Source organism: Oncorhynchus gorbuscha, linkage group LG25 (assembly GCF_021184085.1).
Source record: "Oncorhynchus gorbuscha isolate QuinsamMale2020 ecotype Even-year linkage group LG25, OgorEven_v1.0, whole genome shotgun sequence".
Taxonomy (NCBI): Eukaryota; Metazoa; Chordata; class Actinopteri; order Salmoniformes; family Salmonidae; genus Oncorhynchus; species Oncorhynchus gorbuscha.
Window position 1 is genome coordinate 51,648,546 of NC_060197.1, and position 27,838 is coordinate 51,676,383.

General features: G+C 46.8%; 1 protein-coding gene across 3 annotated transcripts in view; it reads right to left on the reverse strand.

Annotated features, from left to right (window-relative positions):
- LOC124013642 overlaps positions 1-20,543 on the reverse strand; it is a 45,821-nt gene extending 25,278 nt beyond the window's left edge. For 2 of the 3 annotated variants that reach the window (XR_006834906.1, XM_046327998.1), the window contains exons 1-2: positions 20,225-20,543; positions 13,877-14,978 (exon numbers count right to left, since the gene is read on the reverse strand). Coding sequence is in view for 1 of the 3 variants with exons in the window: in XM_046327998.1 (XP_046183954.1) it covers positions 13,877-14,899 (1,023 nt within the window). In the remaining 2 variants the exon portion in view is untranslated. Of the gene's footprint in view, positions 1-13,876; positions 14,979-20,216 lie in introns of all 3 variants that reach the window. The other variant, XR_006834907.1, reaches the window with a different exon arrangement.
- Positions 20,544-27,838: the final 7,295 nt, after the last annotated feature.

The following is a 27,838-nucleotide window of genomic DNA, read 5'->3' on the forward strand; positions in this document are numbered from 1 at the left end:
AATGGGGATCCATAATAAACCCCAGGAAGAGTAGCTGCTGCCTTGGCAGGAACTAATGGGGATCCATAATAAACCCCAGGAAGAGTAGCTGCTGCCTTGACAGGAACTAATGGGGATCCATAATAAACCCCAGGAAGAGTAGCTGCTGCCTTGGCAGGAACTAATGGGGATCCATAATAAACCCCAGGAAGAGTAGCTGCTGCCTTGGCAGGAACTAATGGGGATCCATAATAAACCCCAGGAAGAGTAGCTGCTGCCTTGGCAGGAACTAATGGGGATCCATAATAAACCCCAGGAAGAGTAGCTGCTGCAGGAACTAATGGGGATCCATAATAAACCCCAGGAAGAGTAGCTGCTGCAGGAACTAATGGGGATCCATAATAAACCCCAGGAAGAGTAGCTGCTGCAGGAACTAATGGGGATCCATAATAAACCCCAGGAAGAGTAGCTGCTGCAGGAACTAATGGGGATCCATAATAAACCCCAGGAAGAGTAGCTGCTGCAGGAACTAATGGGGATCCATAATAAACCCCAGGAAGAGTAGCTGCTGCAGGAACTAATGGGGATCCATAATAAACCCCAGGAAGAGTAGCTGCTGCAGGAACTAATGGGGATCCATAATAAACCCCAGGAAGAGTAGCTGCTGCAGGAACTAATGGGGATCCATAATAAACCCCAGGAAGAGTAGCTGCTGCCTTGGCAGGAACTAATGGGGATCCATAATAAACCCCAGGAAGAGTAGCTGCTGCAGGAACTAATGGGGATCCATAATAAACCCCAGGAAGAGTAGCTGCTGCAGGAACTAATGGGGATCCATAATAAACCCCAGGAAAGAGTAGCTGCTGCAGGAACTAATGGGGATCCATAATAAACCCCAGGAAGAGTAGCTGCTGCCTTGGCAGGAACTAATGGGGATCCATAATAAACCCCAGGAAGAGTAGCTGCTGTCTTGGCAACAGGAACTAATGGGGATCCATAATAAACCCCAGGAAGAGTAGCTGCTGTCTTGGCAGGAACTAATGGGGATCCATAATAAACCCCAGGAAGAGTAGCTGCTGCCTTGGCAGGAACTAATGGGGATCCATAATAAACCCAAGGAAGAGTAGCTGCTGCCTTGGCAGGAACTAATGGGATCTATAATAAACCCCAGGAAGAGTAGCTGCTGCCTTGGCAGGAACTAATGGGGATCCATAATAAACCCAAGGAAGAGTAGCTGCTGCCTTGGTAGGAACTAATGGGGATCCATAATAAACCCCAGGAAGAGTAGCTGCTGCCTTGGTAGGAACTAATGGGGATCCATAATAAACCCCAGGAAGAGTAGCTGCTGCCTTGGTAGGAACTAATGGGGATCCATAATAAACCCCAGGAAGAGTAGCTGCTGCCTTGGTAGGAACTAATGGGGATCCATAATAAACCCCAGGAAGAGTAGCTGCTGCCTTGGCTAATGGGGATCCATAATAAACCCCAGGAAGAGTAGCTGCTGCAGGAACTAATGGGGATCCATAATAAACCCCAGGAAGAGTAGCTGCTGCAGGAACTAATGGGGATCCATAATAAACCCCAGGAAGAGTAGCTGCTGCAGGAACTAATGGGGATCCATAATAAACCCCAGGAAGAGTAGCTGCTGCCTTGGCAGGAACTAATGGGGATCCATAATAAACCCCAGGAAGAGTAGCTGCTGCAGGAACTAATGGGGATCCATAATAAACCCCAGGAAGAGTAGCTGCTGCAGGAACTAATGGGGATCCATAATAAACCCCAGGAAGAGTAGCTGCTGCAGGAACTAATGGGGATCCATAATAAACCCCAGGAAGAGTAGCTGCTGCCTTGGCAGGAACTAATGGGGATCCATAATAAACCCCAGGAAGAGTAGCTGCTGTCTTGGCAACAGGAACTAATGGGGATCCATAATAAACCCCAGGAAGAGTAGCTGCTGTCTTGGCAGGAACTAATGGGGATCCATAATAAACCCCAGGAAGAGTAGCTGCTGCCTTGGCAGGAACTAATGGGGATCCATAATAAACCCCAGGAAGAGTAGCTGCTGCCTTGGCAGGAACTAATGGGATCTATAATAAACCCCAGGAAGAGTAGCTGCTGCCTTGGCAGGAACTAATGGGGATCCATAATAAACCCAAGGAAGAGTAGCTGCTGCCTTGGTAGGAACTAATGGGGATCCATAATAAACCCCAGGAAGAGTAGCTGCTGCCTTGGTAGGAACTAATGGGGATCCATAATAAACCCCAGGAAGAGTAGCTGCTGCCTTGGTAGGAACTAATGGGGATCCATAATAAACCCCAGGAAGAGTAGCTGCTGCCTTGGTAGGAACTAATGGGGATCCATAATAAACCCCAGGAAGAGTAGCTGCTGCCTTGGTAGGAACTAATGGGGATCCATAATAAACCCCAGGAAGAGTAGCTGCTGCAGGAACTAATGGGGATCCATAATAAACCCCAGGAAGAGTAGCTGCTGCCTTGGCAGGAACTAATGGGGATCCATAATAAACCCAAGGAAGAGTAGCTGCTGCCTTGGTAGGAACTAATGGGGATCCATAATAAACCCCAGGAAGAGTAGCTGCTGCCTTGGTAGGAACTAATGGGGATCCATAATAAACCCCAGGAAGAGTAGCTGCTGCCTTGGTAGGAACTAATGGGGATCCATAATAAACCCCAGGAAGAGTAGCTGCTGCCTTGGTAGGAACTAATGGGGATCCATAATAAACCCCAGGAAGAGTAGCTGCTGCCTTGGTAGGAACTAATGGGGATCCATAATAAACCCCAGGAAGAGTAGCTGCTGCAGGAACTAATGGGGATCCATAATAAACCCCAGGAAGAGTAGCTGCTGCAGGAACTAATGGAGATCCATAATAAACCCCAGGAAGTGTAGCTGCTGCAGGAACTAATGGGGATCCATAATAAACCCCAGGAAGTGTAGCTGCTGCAGGAACTAATGGGGATCCATAATAAACCCCAGGAAGTGTAGCTGCTGCAGGAACTAATGGGGATCCATAATAAACCCCAGGAAGTGTAGCTGCTGCAGGAACTAATGGGGATCCATAATAAACCCCAGGAAGTGTAGCTGCTGCAGGAACTAATGGGGATCCATAATAAACCCCAGGAAGTGTAGCTGCTGCAGGAACTAATGGGGATCCATAATAAACCCCAGGAAGTGTAGCTGCTGCAGGAACTAATGGGGATCCATAATAAACCCCAGGAAGAGTAGCTGCTGCCTTGGCAGGAACTAATGGGGATCCATAATAAACCCCAGGAAGAGTAGCTGCTGCCTTGGCAGGAACTAATGGGGATCCATAATAAACCCCAGGAAGTGTAGCTGCTGCAGGAACTAATGGGGATCCATAATAAACCCCAGGAAGAGTAGCTGCTGCAGGAACTAATGGGGATCCATAATAAACCCCAGGAAGAGTAGCTGCTGCCTTGACAGGAACTAATGGGGATCCATAATAAACCCCAGGAAGAGTAGCTGCTGCCTTGACAGGAACTAATGGGGATCCATAATAAACCCCAGGAAGAGTAGCTGCTGCCTTGACAGGAACTAATGGGGATCCATAATAAACCCCAGGAAGAGTAGCTGCTGCAGGAACTAATGGGGATCCATAATAAACCCCAGGAAGAGTAGCTGCTGCAGGAACTAATGGGGATCCATAATAAACCCCAGGAAGAGTAGCTGCTGCCTTGACAGGAACTAATGGGGATCCATAATAAACCCCAGGAAGAGTAGCTGCTGCCTTGACAGGAACTAATGGGGATCCATAATAAACCCCAGGAAGAGTAGCTGCTGCCTTGACAGGAACTAATGGGGATCCATAATAAACCCCAGGAAGAGTAGCTGCTGTCTTGGCAGGAACTAATGGGGATCCATAATAAACCCCAGGAAGTGTAGCTGCTGCCTTGACAGGAACTAATGGGGATCCATAATAAACCCCAGGAAGAGTAGCTGCTGTCTTGGCAGGAACTAATGGGGATCCATAATAAACCCCAGGAAGAGTAGCTGCTGCCTTGGCAGGAACTAATGGGGATCCATAATAAACCCCAGGAAGAGTAGCTGCTGTCTTGGCAGGAACTAATGGGGATCCATAATAAAACCCAGGAAGAGTAGCTGCAGTCTTGGCAGGAACTAATGGGGATCCATAATAAACCCCAGGAAGAGTAGCTGCTGTCTTGGCAGGAACTAATGGGGATCCATAATAAACCCCAGGAAGAGTAGCTGCTGCCTTGGCAGGAACTAATAGGGATCCATAATAAACCCCAGGAAGAGTAGCTGCTGCCTTGGCAGGAACTAATGGGGATCCATAATAAACCCCAGGAAGAGTAGCTGCTGTCTTGGCAGGAACTAATGGGGATCCATAATAAACCCCAGGAAGAGTAGCTGCTGTCTTGGCAGGAACTAATGGGGATCCATAATAAAACCCAGGAAGAGTAGCTGCAGTCTTGGCAGGAACTAATGGGGATCCATAATAAACCCCAGGAAGAGTAGCTGCTGTCTTGGCAGGAACTAATGGGGATCCATAATAAACCCCAGGAAGAGTAGCTGCTGTCTTGGCAGGAACTAATGGGGATCCATAATAAACCCCAGGAAGAGTAGCTGCTGTTTTGGCAGGAACTAATAGGGATCCATAATAAACCCCAGGAAGAGTAGCTGCTGCCTTGGCAGGAACTAATGGGGATCCATAATAAACCTCAGGAAGAGTAGCTGCTGTTTTGGCAGGAACTAATAGGGATCCATAATAAACCCCAGGAAGAGTAGCTGCTGCCTTGGCAGGAACTAATAGGGATCCATAATAAACCCCAGGAAGAGTAGCTGGTGTTTTGGCAGGAACTAATGGGGATCCATAATAAACCCCAGGAAGAGTAGCTGCTGCCTTGACAGGAACTAATGGGGATCCATAATAAACCCCAGGAAGAGTAGCTGCTGTTTTGGCAGGAACTAATAGGGATCCATAATAAACCCCAGGAAGAGTAGCTGCTGCCTTGGCAGGAACTAATGGGGATCCATAATAAACCCCAGGAAGAGTAGCTGCTGCCTTGGCAGGAACTAATGGGGATCCATAATAAACCCCAGGAAGAGTAGCTGCTGCCTTGGCTAATGGGGATCCATAATAAACCCCAGGAAGTGTAGCTGCTGCCTTGGCAGGAACTAATGGGGATCCATAATAAACCCCAGGAAGAGTAGCTGCTGCCTTGGTAGGAACTAATGGGGATCCATAATAAACCCCAGGAAGAGTAGCTGCTGCCTTGGCTAATGGGGATCCATAATAAACCCCAGGAAGTGTAGCTGCTGCCTTGGCAGGAACTAATGGGGATCCATAATAAACCCCAGGAAGAGTAGCTGCTGCCTTGGCAGGAACTAATGGGGATCCATAATAAACCCCAGGAAGAGTAGCTGCTGCCTTGGCAGGAACTAATGGGGATCCATAATAAACCCCAGGAAGAGTAGCTGCTGCCTTGGCAGGAACTAATGGGGATCCATAATAAACCCCAGGAAGAGTAGCTGCTGCCTTGGCAGGAACTAATGGGGATCCATAATAAACCCCAGGAAGAGTAGCTGCTGCCTTGGCAGGAACTAATGGGGATCCATAATAAACCCCAGGAAGAGTAGCTGCTGCCTTGGCAGGAACTAATGGGGATCCATAATAAACCCAGGAAGAGTAGCTGCTGCCTTGACAGGAACTAATGGGGATCCATAATAAACCCCAGGAAGAGTAGCTGCTGCCTTGGCAGGAACTAATGGGGATCCATAATAAACCCCAGGAAGAGTAGCTGCTGCCTTGGCTAATGGGGATCCATAATAAACCCCAGGAAGTGTAGCTGCTGCCTTGACAGGAACTAATGGGGATCCATAATAAACACCAGGAAGAGTAGCTGCTGCCTTGGCTAATGGGGATCCATAATAAACCCCAGGAAGTGTAGCTGCTGCCTTGGCAGGAACTAATGGGGATCCATAATAAACCCCAGGAAGAGTAGCTGCTGCCTTGGTAGGAACTAATGGGATCTATAATAAACACCAGGAAGAGTAGCTGCTGCCTTGGCAGGAACTAATGGGGATCCATAATAAACCCCAGGAAGAGTAGCTGCTGCCTTGGCAGGAACTAATGGGGATCCATAATAAACCCCAGGAAGAGTAGCTGCTGCCTTGGCAGGAACTAATGGGGATCCATAATAAACCCCGGGAAGAGTAGCTGCTGCCTTGGCAGGAACTAATGGGGATCCATAATAAACCCCAGGAAGAGTAGCTGCTGCCTTGGCAGGAACTAATGGGGATCCATAATAAACCCCAGGAAGTGTAGCTGCTGCCTTGGCAGGAACTAATGGGGATCCATAATAAACCCCAGGAAGAGTAGCTGCTGCCTTGGCAGGAACTAATAGGGATCCATAATAAACCCCAGGAAGAGTAGCTGCTGCCTTGGCAGGAACTAATAGGGATCCATAATAAACCCCAGGAAGTGTAGCTGCTGCCTTGGCAGGAACTAATGGGGATCCATAATAAACCCCAGGAAGAGTAGCTGCTGCCTTGACAGGAACTAATGGGGATCCATAATAAACCCCAGGAAGAGTAGCTGCTGCCTTGACAGGAACTAATGGGGATCCATAATAAACCCCAGGAAGAGTAGCTGCTGCCTTGGCAGGAACTAATGGGGATCCATAATAAACCCCAGGAAGAGTAGCTGCTGCCTTGGCAGGAACTAATGGGGATCCATAATAAACCCCAGGAAGAGTAGCTGCTGCCTTGGCAGGAACTAATGGGGATCCATAATAAACCCCAGGAAGAGTAGCTGCTGCCTTGGCAGGAACTAATGGGGATCCATAATAAACCCCAGGAAGAGTAGCTGCTGCCTTGACAGGAACTAATGGGGATCCATAATAAACCCCAGGAAGTGTAGCTGCTGCCTTGGCAGGAACTAATGGGGATCCATAATAAACCCCAGGAAGAGTAGCTGCTGCCTTGGCAGGAACTAATAGGGATCCATAATAAACCCCAGGAAGAGTAGCTGCTGCCTTGACAGGAACTAATGGGGATCCATAATAAACCCCAGGAAGAGTAGCTGCTGCCTTGACAGGAACTAATGGGGATCCATAATAAACCCCAGGAAGTGTAGCTGCTGCCTTGGCAGGAACTAATGGGGATCCATAATAAACCCCAGGAAGAGTAGCTGCTGCCTTGGCAGGAACTAATAGGGATCCATAATAAACCCCAGGAAGAGTAGCTGCTGCCTTGACAGGAACTAATGGGGATCCATAATAAACCCCAGGAAGAGTAGCTGCTACCTTGGCAGGAACTAATGGGGATCCATAATAAACCCCAGGAAGTGTAGCTGCTGCCTTGGCAGGAACTAATGGGGATCCATAATAAACCCCAGGAAGAGTAGCTGCTGCCTTGGCAGGAACTAATGGGGATCCATAATAAACCCCAGGAAGAGTAGCTGCTGCCTTGACAGGAACTAATGGGGATCCATAATAAACCCCAGGAAGAGTAGCTGCTACCTTGGCAGGAACTAATGGGGATCCATAATAAACCCCAGGAAGAGTAGCTGCTGCCTTGGCAGGAACTAATGGGGATCCATAATAAACACCAGGAAGAGTAGCTGCTGCCTTGGCAGGAACTAATGGGGATCCATAATAAACCCCAGGAAGAGTAGCTGCTGCCTTGGCAGGAACTAATAGGGATCCATAATAAACCCCAGGAAGAGTAGCTGCTGCCTTGGCAGGAACTAATGGGGATCCATAATAAACCCCAGGAAGAGTAGCAGCTGCCTTGGCAGGAACTAATGGGGATACATAATAAACCCCAGGAAGAGTAGCTGCTGCCTTGGTAGGAACTAATGGGATCTATAATAAACCCCAGGAAGAGTAGCTGCTGCCTTGGTAGGAACTAATGGGGATCCATAATAAACCTCAGGAAGAGTAGCTGCTGCCTTGGCAGGAACTAATGGGGATCCATAATAAACCCCAGGAAGAGTAGCTGCTGCCTTGGCAGGAACTAATGGGGATCCATAATAAACTTCAGGAAGAGTAGCTGCTGCCTTGGTAGGAACTAACGGGGATCCATAATAAACCCAAGGAAGAGTAGCTGCTGCCTTGGCAGGAACTAATGGGGATCCATAATAAACCCCAGGAAGAGTAGCTGCTGCCTTGGCAGGAACTAATGGGGATCCATAATAAACCCCAGGAAGAGTAGCTGCTGCCTTGGCAGGAACTAACGGGGATCCATAATAAACCCCAGGAAGAGTAGCTGCTGCCTTGGCAGGAACTAATAGGGATCCCTAATAAATACAAATACATTCCTCCCCTCCTCTCTCCCTCTCATCCATTTCTCCCTCCACTCTCCCTTTAATGCCTCCCTCATCCCTCCCTCCTTCCTCTCACTCAATCCTCCCTCCTCTCTCCCGCTCTCTCATCCCTCCCTCCCACTCATCCCTTCCTCCCACTCATCCCTCCTTCCTCTCTCTCACTCAATCCTCCCTCCTCTCTCCCTCCCCTCTTATCCTTCTCTCTCTAATCCCCCTTCTTCTCCCCCTCCCTCCTCTCTCCCCCCCCTTCTCTCCCTCCTCTCATCCCCCCTCTCTCCCTACCTCCATCCTCTCTCCATCATTCCTCCCTCCTCTCTCCCCCCCCTCCCTCTCTCCCTCCTCTCATCCCCCTCTCTCCCTACCTCCATCCTCTCTCCATCATTCCTCCCTCCTCTCTCCCCCTTCCTCCTTACTCCCCTCTTTTTCCCTCCCTCATTCCTCCCTCCTTCCTTCTGTCATTACTCCTTCTCTCTCATCTCATCCTCCTCTCCCTCCCTCCTCTCTCTCCCTCCAACCTCCCTCCTCTCTCTCCCTCCATCCTCCCTCCTCTCTCTCCCTCCCTCCTCCTCCTCTCTCATTCTCCTCTCTCCCTACATCCTCCCTCCCTCCTCTCTCCCTCCATCCTCCCTCCTCTCTCTCCCACCATCCTCCCTCCTCTCTCTCCCTCCATCCTCCCTCCTCTCTCTCCCTCCCTCCCTCCCTCCTCTCTCATTCTCCTCTCTCCCTCCATCCTCCCTCCCTCCTCTCTCTCCCTCCATCCTCCCTCCTCTCTCTCCCTCCCTCCTCTCTCTCTCTCTCTCACCCCCTCCCCTCCATCTCTCTCTCTTCTCTCTCTCTCTCTCTCTCTCCCTCCATCCCTCCTCTCTCATTCTCTTCTCTCCCTCAATCCTCCCTCCTCTCTCTCCCTCCCTCCTCTCTCATTCTCTTCTCTCTCTCCCCTCCTCTCGCAGAGGAACAGAGATAATCCCTCTGCTTGCAGCAAGGGAACATTCTAATGAGCTAATGAACCCACGTCGGGGTAGTCACCCACAGCTCTCCTCCCATTAGATGCTACATTAGAAGGTTAGCACGGCTAAATCCCCCCTCTCCCCCAGCGTGGCGGGAGTGTGGAGAGGGACTCAGAGGTCTAATGTTGACGTGAACACACCTTTCCTCTACACTGATTATCATCAGTTTGCACCAACTATCACTCTGCACCCCTCTGCAGGGTGTGTGTGTGTGTGTGTGTGTGTGTGGTGAGAGTGAGAGAGAGACACTGTGTGATGTGTAGTGTGCGGTGGTGCTTACCTCGCTAACAGAACTGAGAGCAGCTGGTGACAGTAACTGGTTCCCTAAAGGGACCTGAAAACCTGAAGTGGCACACACACGCTAACACACACACGCTAACACACACACGCTAACACACACACGCTAACACACGGGCATGCATTGATGACACACACACGCTAACACACACACGCTAACACACGGGCATGCATTGATGACACACACACGCTAACACACACACGCTAACACACGGGCATGCATTGATGACACACACACGCTAACACACACACGCTAACACACAGGCATGCATTGATGACACACACACGCTCACACACAAACATACGCACAGGCATGCATTGATGACACACACACACGTACTGGTAATTACAGTTAATTGGAGCTGGCAGAGCAGTGTGGGGAGACTTGAATAACACAGAAAGAGAGAGAGGAGAGAGAGATGGAGGGGAGAGAGAGAGAGAGAGAGAGAGAGAGAGAGAGAGAGAGAGAGAGAGAGAGAGAGAATGAGAGAGAGAGAGAGAGAGAGAGAGAGAGAGAGAGAGAGAGAGAGAGAGATGGAGGGGAGGGGGGGGGAGAGAGAGAGAGAGAGAGAGAGAGAGAGAGAGAGAGAGAGAGAGAGAGAGATGGAGAGAGAGAGATGGAGGGGGAGGGAGAGAGAGAGAGAGAGAGAGAGAGAGAGAGAGAGAGAGAGAGAGAGAGAGAGAGAGAGAGAGAGAGAGAGAGAGAGAGAGAGAGAGAGAGAGAGATGGAGGGGAGGGGGGAGAGAGAGATAACAATAGAGAGAAGGCGAGAGATGGAGGGGGAGAGAGACAGCAATAGAGAGGAGAGAGATGGAGGGGGAGAGAGATAGCAATAGAGAGAAGGAGAGATGGAGGGGGAGAGAGATAGCAATAGAGAGAAGGAGAGAGATGGAGGGGAGAGAGATAACAATAGAGAGAAGGAGAGAGATGGAGGGGAGGGGAGAGAGATAGCAATAGAGATAAGGAGAGAGATGGAGGGGAGGGGAGAGAGATAGCAATAGAGAGAAGGAGAGAGATGGAGGGGGAGAGAGATAACAATAGAGAGAAGGAGAGAGATGGAGGGGAGGGGGAGAGAGAGCAATAGAGAGAAGGAGAGAGATAGCAATAGAGAGAAGGAGAGAGATGGAGGGGAGAGAGATAGCAATAGAGAGAAGGAGAGAGATGGAGGGGGAGAGAGATAACAAGAGAGAAGGAGAGAGATGGAGGGGGAGAGAGATAACAATAGAGAGAAGGAGAGAGATAGCAATAGAGAGAAGGAGAGACAGCAATAGAGAGAAGGAGATAGATGGAGGGGAGGGGGGAGAGATAACAATAGAGAGAAGGAGAGAGATGGAGGGGGAGAGAGATAGCAATAGAGAGAAGGAGAGAGATGGAGGGGGAGAGAGATAACAATAGAGAGAAGGAGAGAGATGGAGGGGGAGAGAGATAGCAATAGAGAGAAGGAGAGAGATGGAGGGGAGAGATAACAATAGAGAGAAGGAGAGAGATGGAGGGGGAGAGAGATAGCAATAGAGAGAAGGAGAGAGATGGAGGGGGAGAGAGATAACAATAGAGAGAAGGAGAGAGATGGAGGGGGAGAGAGATAGCAATAGAGAGAAGGAGAGAGATGGAGGGGGGGAGAGAGTTTATACTATGTTACACATATAATTTATGTTACAGAGATGTCTTCTGCTGTAAAATGGACCCTACAGTAACATGGGCATTCTGGTGTAAAATGGACTCTACAGTAAAATGGACTCTACAGTAACATGGGCATTCTGCTGTAAAATGGACTCTACAGTAACATGGTCATTCTGCTGTAAAATGGACCCTACAGTAACATGGGCATTCTGTTGTAAAATGGACTCTACAGTAACATGGTCATTCTGCTGTAAAATGGACCCTACAGTAACATGGGCATTCTGCTGTAAAATGGACTCTACAGTAACATGGGCATTCTGCTGTAAAATGGACTCTACAGTAACATGGGCATTCTGCTGTAAAACAGACTATACAGTAACATGGGCATTCTGCTGTAAAATGGACTCTACAGTAACATGGGCATTCTGCTGTAAAATAGACTATACAGTAACATGGGCATTCTGCTGTAAAATGGACCCTACTGTAACATGGGCATTCTGCTGTAAAATAGACTATACAGTAACATGGGCATTCTGCTGTAAAATGGACCCTACAGTAACATGGGCATTCTGCTGTAAAATGGACCCTAAAGTAACATGGGCATTCTGCTGTAAAATGGACTCTACAGTAACATGGGCATTCTACTCTAACATGGGCATTCTGCTGTAAAATGGACTCTACAGTAACATGGGCATTCTGCTGTAAAATGGACCCTACAGTAACATGGGCATTCTGCTGTAAAATGGACTCTACAGTAACATGGGCATTCTACTGTAACATGGGCATTCTGCTGTAAAATGGGCATTCTGCTGTAAAATGGACTCTACAGTAACATGGGCATTCTGCTGTAAAATGGACTCTATAGTAACATGGGCATTCTGCTGTAAAATGGACTCTACAGTAACATGGTCATTCTGCTGTAAAATGGACTCTACAATAACATGGTCATTCTGCTGAAAAATGGACTCTACAGTAACATGGGCTATCTGCTGTAAAATGGACTCTACAGTAACATGGGCATTCTGCTGTAAAATGGACTCTACAGTAACATGGGCATTCTGCTGTAAAATGGACTCTACAGTAACATGGGCATTCTGCTGTAAAATGGGCATTCTGCTGTAAAATGGGCATTCTGCTGTAAAATGGACCCTCCAGTAACATGGGCATTCTGCTGTAAAATGGACTCTACTGTAACATGGGCATTCTGCTGTAAAATGGACTCTACAGTAACATGGGCATTCTGCTGTAAAATGGACTCTACTGTAACATGGGCATTCTGCTGTAAAATGGACTCTACAGTAACATGGGCATTCTGCTGTAAAATGGACCCTACAGTAACATGGGCATTCTGCTGTAAAATAGACTATACAGTAACATGGGCTATCTGCTGTAAAATGGACTCTACAGTAACATGGGATAATGATTTTACTCTAACGGTTATGACGTGACCAACAGGGTCGAAAATTCCTAAAACTATCTTTTGCAAATTTTGACGAAGAGGAAATAAAATAAATGTTCCGTACCTCGTTGAGGACCGAGTGGGTTTGAGACCCCTGGCCTACGTGGTAGGGGCTAGGGATGGAATAGGCTGTATTCTGATTCTCTACCCCTATCCTGAAGTGTGCACTTGTTCACTTACCCATCGTGCATTTACATTTACATTTACATTTAAAAAAACATTGGATTGGTGCAGGGACAGCTGGAAGGAGTCTCCAACATCTTCCTCACACCGGTCCATTCCTTTTACATCCATGAGGGGGAGTGTGTGAATGCAGACTTCAGGAGAAGGACAGGGGACCTGAATGTAGAATCTGTGTTCAAAGTTATCCACAAAGCATTACCATCACAATCGTCAGGGAATCTGAATGTAGAATCTGTGTCCAAAGTTATCCACAAAGCATTACCATCACAATCGTCAGGGAATCTGAATGTAGAATCTGTGTGTGTGTGTGTGTTAATGTGTGCATTACCATGTGTGTGTGTGTGTGTGTGTGTGTGTGTTAATGTGTGTGTGTGTGTGTGTGTGTGTGTGTGTGTGTGTGTGTGTGTGTGTGTGTGTGTGTGTGTGTGTGTGTGTGTGTGTGTATTATTGTGTTAATGTGTGTGTGTGTGTGTGTGTGTGTGTGTGTGTGTGTGTGTGTTAATGTGTGTGTGTGTGTGTGTGTTAATGTGTGTGTGTGTGTGTGTGTGTGTGTGTGTGTGTGTGTGTGTGTGTGTGTGTGTGTGTGTGTGTGTGTGTGTGTGTGTGTGTGTGTGTGTGTGTGTGTGTGTGTGTGTGTGTGTGTGTGTGTGTGTGTGTGTGTGTGTGTGTGTGTGTGTTAATGTGTGTGTGTGTGTGTGTGTGTGTGTGTGTGTGTGTGTGTGTGTGTGTGTGTGTGTGTGTGTGTGTGTATTGTGTTGTGTGTGTGTGTGTGTGTGTGTGTTATTGTGTTAATGTGTGTGTGTGTGTTATTGTGTTAACGTGTGTGTGTGTGTGTGTGTGTGTGTGTGTGTGTGTGTGTGTGTGTGTGTGTGTGTGTGTGTGTGTGTGTGTGTGTGTGTGTGTGTGTTATTGTGTGTGTGTGTGTGTGTGTGTGTGTGTGTGTGTGTGTGTGTGTGTGTGTGTGTGTGTGTGTGTGTGTGTGTGTGTGTGTGTGTGTGTGTCTCCTACCTCTAGCTGTATAATCCCAGCCTTCTTCTTCAGTTCGTCACACTTCCTGAATTTACAGATCTGATGACCTGTCTTCCTGTTTCTACAGGCTGAACACACCCCACAGTTAATCAGTCTTCTGCAGGGGGCACACACTCCACACCGCTTCCTCTTCCTCTTGGAGGCTCCTGACCCCTGACCCCCAGAGGTCATCCCCGGCGAGGTTGAAGAGCAGGGTGAGGGGTTTGTCTGGTTGACATGGTGGCAGTCCGACAGAAGTTGGTTATGATTGGTCGTCATCTGGAAGTGGGAGGAGTCCGAAATGTTATTGTGCGACCCCATCGCCATGACGATGACTCCGGGTGGTAACCCCAACATTCCGGCGGGAAAGTTGGACATGTTGACTCCGCCTCCTCCTCCGTTGCTGAGCATGTCCTGGTGGGCATGGCCCTGTTTGGTCATGTGATTGGCGACAGCATAGCCGGACTGGAAGTTGTTATTCCCGTGATGATGATGCATTTCCTGTCCCTGTGAGGGGGTGTGTCCTCCATGTCTTTCGTGCTGTTTGCCCTCTCCGCCCTGACCGGTCCGGTGGGGCTGCATGTGCGTTGTCGAGGGCGACGGGTGTGTTGCGGGTGGCGCTAGGGGCGTGGCCTGATGCACGAGAGGTTTCCGCCCCCAAAGCATCGCCGCGTTGACGTTCATATTCATGTTGATGTTGTCATGACAACCCCACGGCGACACGCCCGCCACGCCCACTCCGAGCCTGCCGGCGGGGAACATGGGAGCGGTGATGTGGGCGAGCTTGGCCGACTGAGGGAAGTTCATGCTGTTAACTGCGTTCATATTCACGTTGGTTTTAGCGTAGAAGTTAGCGAAGGATTGGTATCGCTCCATCTCAGCCGTATAGTCCAGGACCGGAGTGAGACCACAACCGCCCACGGCGACCGCACCACTCTGATCAGGGTGGTGACCGTGCGTGGTTGTGGTTGAGGACAGGTTGTGACCGCTGTGATCGTTGTGTACACTGCTGGACATGACCATACTGTGGGAACACGGTTGGAGGTCTGTGGTTGTGTTGGTCAGAAGATATAACCCTTTATGGTCTCATTTGAAGACCTCTCTAAGGAGAGAGAGAAATATATACATTTTTTAAATAGTGAATAACTTAAAATACACATACTGAAACAACATGCCAGAATCAGTTTGGTCTAACTAAATCCTCTAACCACTGACTTAGTTTGGTCTAACTAAATATTCTAACCACTGACTTAGTTTGGTCTAACTAAATCCTCTAACCACTGACTTAGTTTGGTCTAACTAAATCCTCTAACCACTGACTTAGTTTGGTCTAACTAAATCCTCTAACCACTGACTTAGTTTGGTCTAACTAAATCCTCTAACCACTGACTTAGTTTGGTCTAACTAAATCCTCTAACCATGGGCTTAGTTTGGTCTAACTAAATCCTCTAACCACTGACTTAGTTTGGTCTAACTAAATCCTCTAACCACTGACTTAGTTTGGTCTAACTAAATCCTCTAACCACTGACTTAGTTTGGTCTAACTAAATCCTCTAACCATGGGCTTAGTTTGGTCTAACTAAATCCTCTAACCACTGACTTAGTTTGGTCTAACTAAATCCTCTAACCATGGGCTTAGTTTGGTCTAACTAAATCCTCTAACCACTGACTTAGTTTGGTCTAACTAAATCCTCTAACCACTGACTTAGTTTGGTCTAACTAAATCCTCTAAACACTGACTTAGTTTGGTCTAACTAAATCCTCTAACCACTGACTTAGTTTGGTCTAACTAAATCCTCTAACCATGGGCTTAGTTTGGTCTAACTAAATCCTCTAACCACTGACTTAGTTTGGTCTAACTAAATCCTCTAACCACTGACTTAGTTTGGTCTAACTAAATCCTCTAACCACTGACTTAGTTTGGTCTAACTAAATCTTCTAACTACGGGCTTAGTTTGGTCTAACTAAATCCTCTAACCACTGACTTAGTTTGGTCTAACTAAATCCTCTAACCACTGACTTAGTTTGGTCTAACTAAATCCTCTAACCACTGACTTAGTTTGGTCTAACTAAATCCTCTAACCACTGTCGTAGTTTGGTCTAACTAAATCCTCTAACCACTGACTTAGTTTGGTCTAACTAAATCCTCTAACCATGGGCTTAGTTTGGTCTAACTAAATCCTCTAACCACTGACTTAGTTTGGTCTAACTAAATCCTCTAACCACTGACTTAGTTTGGTCTAACTAAATCCTCTAACCACTGACTTAGTTTGGTCTAACTAAATCCTCTAACCACTGACTTAGTTTGGTCTAACTAAATCCTCTAACTACTGACTTAGTTTGGTCTAACTAAATCCTCTAACCACTGACTTAGTTTGGTCTAACTAAATCCTCCAACATTACATTACATTTACATTTAAGTCATTTAGCAGACTCTCTTATCCAGAGCGACTTACAAATTGGTGCATTCACCTTATGACATCATAAGTTTGGTCTAACTAAATCCTCTAACCACTGACTTAGTTTGGTCTAACTAAATCCTCTAACTACTGACTTAGTTTGGTCTAACTAAATCCTCTAACCACTGACTTAGTTTGGTCTAACTAAATCCTCTCCATCTCGCTCTCACAAGTTTAGCAGTGGTGGAAAAAGTACTCAATTGTCATACTTGAGTAAAAGTAGAGATACCTTAATAGAAAATGACTCAAGTAAAAGTGAAAGTTACCCAGTAAAATTCTACTTGAGTAAAAGTCTAAATGTATTTGGTTTGAAATATACTTACGTATCAAAAGTAAAAGTATAAATCATTTCACATTCCTAATATTCAGCAAACCAAACGGCACCATTTTCTTGTTTTATTATTTTACTGATACCCGGGGTATCACACACAGAAACGTGCACTACCTCATCACACACGGGGCTCCAACACTCAGACATGATTTGCACACGAAGCATTTGTGTTTAGTGAGTCTGCCAGATCAGAGGCAGTAGGGATGAACAGGGACATTCTCTTGATAAGTGTGTGAATTTGACCAGTTTACGGTCCTGCTAAGAATTAAAAATGTAACGAGTACTTTTGTCAGGGAAAATGTATGGAGTAAAAAGTATATTTTCTTTAGGAGTGGAGTAAAAGTTGTCAAAAATATAAATAGTAAAGTACAGATACCCCAAAAAACTACTTAAGTAGTACTTCAAAGTATTTTTACTTGAGTACTATAAACCACTGCTAGGTTTCCATCCAATGGCGACAGATTTTCATGCAAATATTCTCAAATCTGCATCAAGAAAATATGTGCCGTTTCCACCAAACTGACTTGTTGAGAATAAAAAGCCGTGTGTGATGAGGTAGTGCACGTTCCTGTGTGTGATGAAGCATTTACAGCACATTCGGAAAGTATTCAGACCCCTTGACGTTTCCCACATGTTGTTCAGTTCAGCCTTATTCTAAAATGGATTAAAAAATTAATAAATCCCTCATCAATCTAAACACAATACCCCCATAATGACATCACAATATCCCATAATGACATCACAATACCCCATAATGACATCACAATACACCATAATGACACCACAATATCCCATAATGATATCACAATACACCATAATGACATCACAATACCTCATAATGACATCACAATACCTCATAATGACATCACAATGCCCCATAATGACATCACAATACCCCCATAATGGCATCACAATGCCCCATAATGACATCACAATGCCCCATAATGACATCACAATATCCCATAATGACATCACAATACACCATAATGACACCACAATATCCCATAATGACATCACCATATCCCATAATGACATCACCATATCCCATAATGACACCACAATATCCCATAATGACATCACAATATCCCATAATGACACCACAATACACCATAATGACACCACAATATCCCATAATGACCTCACAATACACCATAATGACACCACAATATCCCATAATGACATCACAATACACCATAATGACACCACAATATCCCATAATGACATCACCATATCCCATAATGACATCACCATATCCCATAATGACACCACAATATCCCATAATGACATCACAATATCCCATAATGACACCACAATACACCATAATGACACCACAATATCCCATAATGACCTCACAATACACCATAATGACACCACAATATCCCATAATGACACCACAATATTCCATAATGACACCACAATATCCCATAATGACATCACAATATCCCATATTGACACCACAATACACCATAATGACACCACAATATCCCATAATGATATCACAATATCCCATAATGACACCACAATATCCCATAATGACACCACAATAACCAAAAACAGTTTAAACAAAAACATTTTTGCAAACGTATATTGTTTTTTAAAGAAGAAAAATGTCACATTTACATAAGTATTCAGACCCCTTACTCAGTACTTTGTTGAACCACCTTTGGCAGCGATTACAGCCTCCAGTCTTCTTGGGTATGACGCTACAAGCTTGGCGTACCTGTATTTGGGGAGTTTCTCCCATTCTTCTCTGCAGATCCTCTCAAGCTCTGTCAGGTTGGATGGGGAGCGTCGCTGCACAGCTATTTTCAGGGCTCTTCAGAGATGTTCGATCGGGTTCAAGTCCAGGCTCTGGCCGGACTTGGCTGTGTGCGTTGTCTTGGCTGTGTGCTTTGGGTTGTTGAAGGTGAACCTTCGTCCCAGTCTGAAGTCCTGAGCGCTCTGGAACAGGTTTTCATCAAGGATCTCTCTGTACTTTGCTGCGTTCATCTTTCCGTCGATCCTGACTAGTCTCCCAGTCCCTGCCACTGAAAAACATCCCCACAGCATGATGTTGCCACCACCATGCTTCACCGTAGGGATGGTAGGGATGGTGCCAGGTTTCCCCCAGACATGACCCTTGGCACTCAGGCCAAAGAGTTTAATCTTAGTTTCATCAGACCAGAGAATCTGATAGTCCTCTAGGTGCCTTGTGGCAAACTCCAAGCAGACTGTCTTTTACTGAGGAGTTGAATCCACCAAGGGCCTTCCCTCGAGTCTCAAAGGTTCTGAATAAACGTAAATACGTTTTTTTTAGTTTTGTATTTTTAATACATTTGCAAACATTTCTAAAAACGTGTTTTCGTTTTGTCATTAAGGGGCGTTGTGTGGAGATGAGGATGTTTTATTTATTATTATTTTATTATCTTAGAATGAGGCTGCAACGTAAACGTTAAAGAAAATGGAAAAAGTCAAGGGGTTAAAAGTTAAAGAAAAAGGGGTCTGAATACTTTATGAAGTCTGAAGCACAGAAAGATCATTCATAAAGTGACTGATATTATCTCATAGAACCAAACGGATCTCCAGTGTTAATCTCAGACCTTATTTTGTGCGTATATCCAAAACACCATTATTTTCCCGAACAGAACAACTCATTTATGTTGTTAAGACTCCAAGCTGTCTCTCTTTCTCTCTCTCTCTCTCTCTCTCTCTCTCTCTCTCTCTCTCTCTCTCTCTCTCTCTCTCTCTCTCTCTCTGTCTCTCTCTCTCTCTCTCTCTCTCTCTCTCTCTCTCTGACCCTCAAAAATACAGTTTCTCCCCAATCCATCTCTCAGTCTCTTGTTTCAGTACAATTTCATTGTCCTCTACCCTCTCTCCTCTCTCCCCCTCTCTGAGTCTCTCTCTCCCTCTACCTTCCCCTCTCTACCGCACCCCATCCCCTCTCTCCTCTCCCTCCCTCCCCCTCCCTATCCCCCCCCCCTCTCCCTCCCCCCCTCTATCCCCCTCTTTCTCCTCTCCCTCCCTCCCCCGCTCTCTAATGGACAAATCTGATATGTTACAGTAATGTTCTCCTCACAACACTCAAATAACACCCCTTGCACCAAAATTCAGTGTGTGTGTGTTTAGGATCAATATTTTATGTTATCATCAGTGACAAACCCTGCAGGTGTATCCATACATCTCCCTAAATTGTATTAAAATAAAATAGTACTAGCAGTACTAGCCTTATAATCAAATCCATATGACACTGTGTGTGTGTGTGTGTGTGTGTGTGTGTGTGTGTGTGTGTGTGTGTGTGTGTGTGTGTGTGTGTGTGTGTGTGTGTGTGTGTGTGTGTGTGTGTGTGTGTGTGTGTGTGTGTGTGTGTGTGTGTGTGTGTGTGGCCCCTTGCCCCCAGGGCTATAACTAATTATCTGGTCAGACAGCCGGCGGTGCGAGCGGTGGAAGGTCACCAGCTGTGGAAATTGAACCTCCCCGCGAGCCCACGTCTCTCTCTCTCCTGTTGGTCTACAGCACCGTACAGGAAGACAGCATGCAGCAGCTAACGGAGAAAGAAGATGGACGCTGTTACCTACTCACCGACTCCCGGAGGGGAAAGGAGGCGGGAAGCGCGAGCACCCACCGTGGAGCATGTCTGTCTCTGTCTGGTAGAGAGGAGAGGAGGGAGGGGGCACCGACACACTGATCTGCCTCCCTTCGGTAAACGTTACCCGTGGGGTTAAAAACCAAACGGCGGAAACGGGTAAAAGTCTCGAGCAGGTTATGGCGACCTGTGAGGCTAGTGGGAAGGAAAAGAGGGATAATAATGAATGATGGCGGAGGGAGGGAGGGCAGACTGATAAGACGCGCTGTGCCTGCGTGCATCCTCAAAGACGCGCAGTGAGTGACGGGAGGGGAGGGGGGAAGGAAGGGAGCACGCAAAGGTATAACGGGGCCGGGCTCCTCCCGGGGCGCTCACGGCGGGGAGAAGAAGAGAGTGGGATGAGGAGGGGAGGGAGGTGTTATTGTGGGCGAGGAGAGTGTTCGTTTCTTCCAGCTGTCTGTCGCTGCGTGCGGCTGATTGGAGCGTGGCGAGTTGTGGAACAGAAGAACCCCCGCTGATCATTGGCTAAGAAGCAGTAACTATTTGCATATAATATAACATTTGAAATGTCTTTGTTATTTTGGAACTTTGGTGAGAGTAATGTTTACTGTTCATTTTTATTGTTTATTTCATTTGCTTTGGCAATGTTAACATATGTTTCCCAATAAAGCCCCTTAAAATGAAATTGAAAAAATGTAATTGGAGGGAGAGAGAAAGAGTGGTAAGGAGAGAAGGTAGAGAAATGGACAGAGAGAGAGAAGGGCCTTCTACACCATCAAAAGGAACATAAAAATTGACATACGAACTAGGATCTGACTAAAAATACATGAATCAGTTATAGAGCCCATTGCCCTTTATGGTTGTGAGGTCTGGGGTCCGCTCACCAACCAAGACTTCACAAAATGGGACAAACACCAAATTGAGACTCTGCATGCAGAATTCTGGAAAGAAATCCTCAGTGTACAACGTAGAACACCAAATAATGCAGAGCAGAATCAGGCCGATACCCACTAATTATCAAAATCCAGAAAAGAGACGTTCAATTCTACAACCACCTAAAAGGAAGCGATTCACAAACCTCCCATAACAAAGCCATCACCTACAGAGAGATGAACCTGGAGAAGAGTCCCCTAAGCAAGCTGGTCCTGGGGCTCTGTTCACAAACACAAACACACCCCACAGAGCCCCAGGACAGCAGCACAATTAGACCCAAACCAAATCATGAGAAAACAAAAAGATAATCACTTGACACATTGGAAAGAATTAACAAAAAAAACAGAGCAAACTAGAATGCTATTTGTCCCTAAACAGAGAGTACACAGTGGCAGAATACCTGACCACTGTGACTGACCCAAACTTAAGGAAAGCTTTGACTATGTACAGACTCAGCGAGCATAGCCTTGCTATTGAGAAAAGCCGCCGTAGGCAGACATGGCTCTCAAGAGAAGACAGGCTATGTGCTCACTGCCCACAAAATGAGGTGGAAACTGAGCTGCACTTCCTAACCTCCTGTCCAATGTATGACCATATTAGAGAGACATATTTCCCTCAGATTACAGATAAACAAAGAATTAGAAAAAAAACAATTTTGATAAACTCCCATATCTACTGGGTGAAATACCACAGTGTGACATCACAGCAGCAAGATTTGTGACCTGTTGCCACGAGAAAAGGGCAACCAGTGAAGAACAAACAGCATTGTAAATACAACCCATATTTATGTTTATTTATTTCCCTTGTCTACTTTAACTATTTGCACATCATTACAACACTGTATAGAGACATAATATGATATTTGAAATGTCTTTATTCTTTTGGGACTTCTGTGAGTGTAATGTTTACTGTTCATTTTTATTGTTTATTTCACTTTTGTATATCATCTACCTCACTTACTTTGGCAATGTTAACACGTTTCCCATGCCAATAAAAACCCTTAAATTGAAATTGAAAATGTGTTATTTGAGGGAGAGAGAAAGAGTGGTAAGGCAAGAAGGAGAGGGATGGAGAAAGAGAGAGAGAGAAGAGCGATGAGAAGAGAAAGGTGGGGTAGATTCCGACGTGTCACATTGTTGGCTTGGAGCTTCATGACCACAGCAGTATAACACTGCCTCTATGTGGTGGAATGTGGTCAACCTGTAGTTTTACAACAAAGACAGTTGATCCATGATTACTTATCAACCTGCAGGCAACCAGGTTAAGGCATTTATTAATGCCATTTAGCAGACACTTGTCCAGGAAACAACTTACAGTAGTGATTGCATATGTTATAAACAAATCTATAAAGCACACAGCCTCCTACCCTCTAAACAACACACCTCCTACCCTCTAAACAACACACCTCCTACCCTCTAAACAACACACCTCCTACCCTCTAAACAGCACACAGGACCAACTGATCTAAACAGCACACCTCCTACCCTCTAAACAGCACACCTCCTACCCTCTAAACAACACACCTCCTACCCACTAAACAGCACACCTCCTACCCTCTAAACAGCACACAGGACCAACTGATCTAAACAGCACACCTCCTACCCACTAAACAGCACACCTCCTACCCTCTAAACAGCACACCTCCTACCCTCTAAACAGCACACCTCCTACCTTCTAAACAGCACACCTCCTACCCTCTAAACAACACACCTCCTACCCTCTAAACAACACACCTCCTACCCTCTAAACAACACACCTCCTACCCTCTAAACAGCACACCTCCTACCCTCTAAACAACACACCTCCTACCCTCTAAACAACACACCTCCTACCCTCTAAACAACACACCTCCTACCCTCTAAACAACACACCTCCTACCCTCTAAACAGCACACCTCCTACTCTATAAACAACACACCTCCTACCCTCTAAACAACACACCTCCTACCCTCTAAACAACACACCTCCTACCCTCTAAACAACACACCTCCTACCCTCCTAAACTAAAACACACCTCCTACCCTCCTACCTCCTCTAAACTAAACACACACCTCCTACCCTCTAAACAGCACACCCTCTAAACCACACTCCTACCCCTAAACAACACACCTCTACCCTCTAAACAGCACACCTCCTACCCTCTAAACAGCACACCTCCTACCCTCTAAACAGCACACCTCCTACCCTCTAAACAGCACACCTCCTACCCTCTAAACAGCACACCTCCTACCCTCTAAACAGCACACCTCCTACCCTCTAAACAGCACACCTCCTACCCTCTAAACAACACACCTCCTACCCTCTAAACAACACACATCCTACCCTCTAAAAACACACACACCTCCTACCCTCTAAACAACACACCTCCTACCCTCTAAACAACACACCTCCTACCCTCTAAACAGCACACCTCCTACCCTCTAAACCTACCCTCTAAACAGCACACCTCCTACCCTCTAAACAGCACACTCCTACCCCTAAACAGCACACCTCCTACCCTCTAAACAGCACACCTCCTACCCTCTAAACAGCACACCTCCTACCCTCTAAACAGCACACCTCCTACCCTCTAAACACACCTCCTACCCTCCTACCCCTAAACAGCACACCTCCTACCCTCTAAACAGCACACCTCCTACCCTCTAAACAACACAAACACACACCTCCTACCCTCTAAACAGCACACCTCACCTCCTACCCTCTAAACAACACACCTCCTACCCTCTAAAACAACCTCCTACCCTCTAAACAACACACCTCCTACCCTCTAAACAACACACCTCCTACCCTCTAAACAACACACCTCCTACCCTCTAAACAACACACCTCCTACCCTCTAAACAACACCTCCACCTACCCTCTAAACAACACACCTCCTACCCTCTAAACAACACACCTCCTACCCTCTAAACAACACACCTCCTACCCTCTAAACAACACACCTCCTACCCTCTAAACAACACACCTCCTACCCTCTAAACAACACACCTCCTACCCTCTAAACAACACACCTCCTAACACCTCCTACCCTCTAAACAACACACCTCCTACCCTCTAAATAACCTCTAAACAACACACCTCCTACCCTCTAAACAACACACCTCCTACCCTCTAAACAGCACACCTCCTACCCTCTAAACAGCACACCTCCTACCCTCTAAACACACACCTCCTACTCTCCTACCCTCTAAACAGCACACAGGACCAACCCTCTAAACAGCACACCTCCTACCCTCTAAACAGCACACCTCCTACCCTCTAAACACCTCCTACCCTCTAAACACACCTCCTACCCTCTAAACAGCACACCTCCTACCCTCTAAACAGCACACAGGACCAACTGATCTAAACAGCACACCTCCTACCCTCTAAACAACACACCTCCTACCCTCTAAACAACACACCTCCTACCCTCTAAACAGCACACCTCCTACCCTCTAAACAACACACCTCCTACCCTCTAAACAACACACCTCCTACCCTCTAAACAACACACCTCCTACCCTCTAAACAACACACACCTCCTACCCTCCTAAACAACACACCTCCTACCCTCTAAACAACACACCTCTAAACAACACACCTCTACTACCCTCTAAACAACACACCTCCTACCCTCTAAACAACACACCTCCTACCCCTCACAACTCTAAACACACCTCCTACCCTCTAAACAACACACCTCCTACCCTCTAAACAACACACCTCCTACCCTCTAAACTAAACAACACACCTCCTACCCTCTAAACTAAACACACCTCCTACCCTCTAAACAACACCCTCTAAACAACACACCTCCACCTCTAAACAACACACCTCCTACCCTCTAAACAACACACCTCCTACCCTCTAAACAACACACCTCCTACCCTCTAAACAGCACACCTCCTACCCTCTAAACAACACACCTCCTACCCTCTAAACAACACACCTCCTACCCTCTAAACAACACACCTCCTACCCTCTAAACAGCACACCTCCTACCTCTCTAAACAGCACACCTCCTACCTCCCTCTAAACAGCACACCTCCTACCCTCTAAACAACACACCTCCTACCCTCTAAACAACACACCTCCTACCCTCTAAACAACACACCTCCTACCCTCTAAACAACACACCTCCTACCCTCTAAACAACCTCCTACCCTCCTAAACAACACCTCCTACCCTCTAAACAACACACCTCCTACCCTCTAAACAGCACACCTCCTACCCCTAAACAGCACACCTCCTACCCTCTAAACAACACACCTCCTACCCTCTAAACAGCACACCTACCCTACACCTCTACCCTCTAAACAGCACACCTCCTACCCTCTAAACAGCACACCTCCTACCCTCTAAACAGCACACCTCCTACCCTCTAAACAACACACCTCCTACCCTCTAAACAACACACCTCCTACCCTCTAAACAACACACCTCCTACCCTCTAAACAGCACACCTCCTCCTACCTCCCCTCTAAACAACACACCTCCTACCCTCTAAACAACACACCTCCTACCTCCTCTAAACAGCACACCTCCTACCCTCTAAACAACACACCTCCTACCCTCTAAACCCTCTAAAACACACCTCCTACCCTCTAAACAACACACCTCCTACCCTCTAAACAACACACCTCCTACCCCTCTAAACTAAAACACACCTCCTACCCTCTAAACAACACACCTCCTACCCTCTAAACACACACCTCCACCCTCTAAACCTACCCTCTAAACAACACTACCTCCTACCCTCTAAACAACACACCTCCTACCCTCTAAACAACACACCTCTCTAAACAACACACCTCCTAAACAACACACCTCCTACCCTCTAAACAACACACCTCCTACCCTCTAAACAACACACCTCCTACCCTCTAAACAACACACCTCCTACCCTCTAAACAGCACACCTCCTACCCTCTAAACAACACACCCTACCCTCTAAACAGCACACCTCCTACCCTCTAAACAGCACACCTCCTACCCTCTAAACACACACCTCCTACCCTCCTAAACAGCACACCTCCTACCCTCTAAACACACACACCTCCTACCTCCTACCCTCTAAACTAAACAGCACACCTCCACTCTAAACAACACACCCTACCCTCTAAACAACACACCTCCTACCCTCTAAACAAACACCTCCTACCCTCTAAACACACCTCCTACCCTCTAAACAGCACACCTCCTACCCTCTAAAACAACACACCTCCTACCCTCTACCTCCTACCCACTAAACAACACACATCCTACTCTCTAAACAACACACCTCCTACCCTCTAAACAACACACCTAAACAACACACCCTACCCTCTAAACAACAAACTCTAAACACACCTCCTACCCTCTAAACAACACACCTCCTACCCTCTAAACAACACACCTCCTACCCTCTAAACAACACACCTCCTACACCTCCTACCCTCTAAACAGCACACCTCCTACCCTCTAAACAGCACACCTCCTACCCCTACCCTACCCTCTAAACAAACACACACTACCCTCTCCTACCCTAAACAACACACCTCCCTACCCTAAACAACAAAAACACACCTCCTACCCTCTAAACAGCACACCTCCTACCTCTCTAAACAGCTAAACAGCACACCTCCTACCCTCTAAACAACACACCTCCTACCAGCACTCCTACCCTCTAAACACACCTCCTACCCTCTAAACAGCACACCTCCTACCCTCTAAACAACACACCTCCTACCCTCTAAACAACACACCTCCTACCCTCTAAACAACACACCTCCTACCCTCTAAACAACACACCTCCTACCCTCTAAACAACACACCTCCTACCCTCTAAACAACACACTCTAAACAACACACCTCCTACCCTCTAAAACAACACACTCCTACCCTCTAAACAACACACCTCCTCTAAACAGCACACCTCCTACCCTCTAAACAGCACACCTCCTACCCTCTAAACAGCACACCTCCTAAACCACCTCCTCTAAACAGCACACCTCCTACCCTCTAAACAACACACCTCCTACCCTCTAAACAGCACACCTCCTACCCTCTAAACAACACACCTCCTACCCTCTAAACAGCACACCTCCTACCCTCTAAACAGCACACCTCCTAAACAGCACACCTCCTACCCTCTAAACAGCACACCTCCTACCCTCTAAACAGCACACCTCCTACCCTCTAAACAACACACCTCCTACCCTCTAAACAACACACCTCCTAAACAACACACCTCCCCTCTAACCTCCTACACCTCCTACCCTCACACCTCCTACCCTCTAAACAGCAAACCCTCTAAACAACACACCTCCTACCCTCTAAACAACACACCTCCTACCCTCTAAACAACACACCTCCTACCCTCTACCTCCTAAACAACACACCTCCTACCCTCTAAACAACACACCTCCTACCCTCTAAACAACACACCTCCTACCCTCTAAACACACACACACCTCCTACCCTCTACCCTCTAAACTAAACACACCTCCTACCCTCTAAACAACACACCTCCTCCTACCCTCTAAACAACACACCTCCTACCCTCTAAACAACACACCTCCTACCCTCTAAACAACACACCTCCTACTCTATAAACAACACACCTCCTACCCTCTAAACAACACACCTCCTACCCTCTAAACAACACACCTCCTACCCTCTAAACAACACACCTCCTACCCTCTAAACACCTCCTAC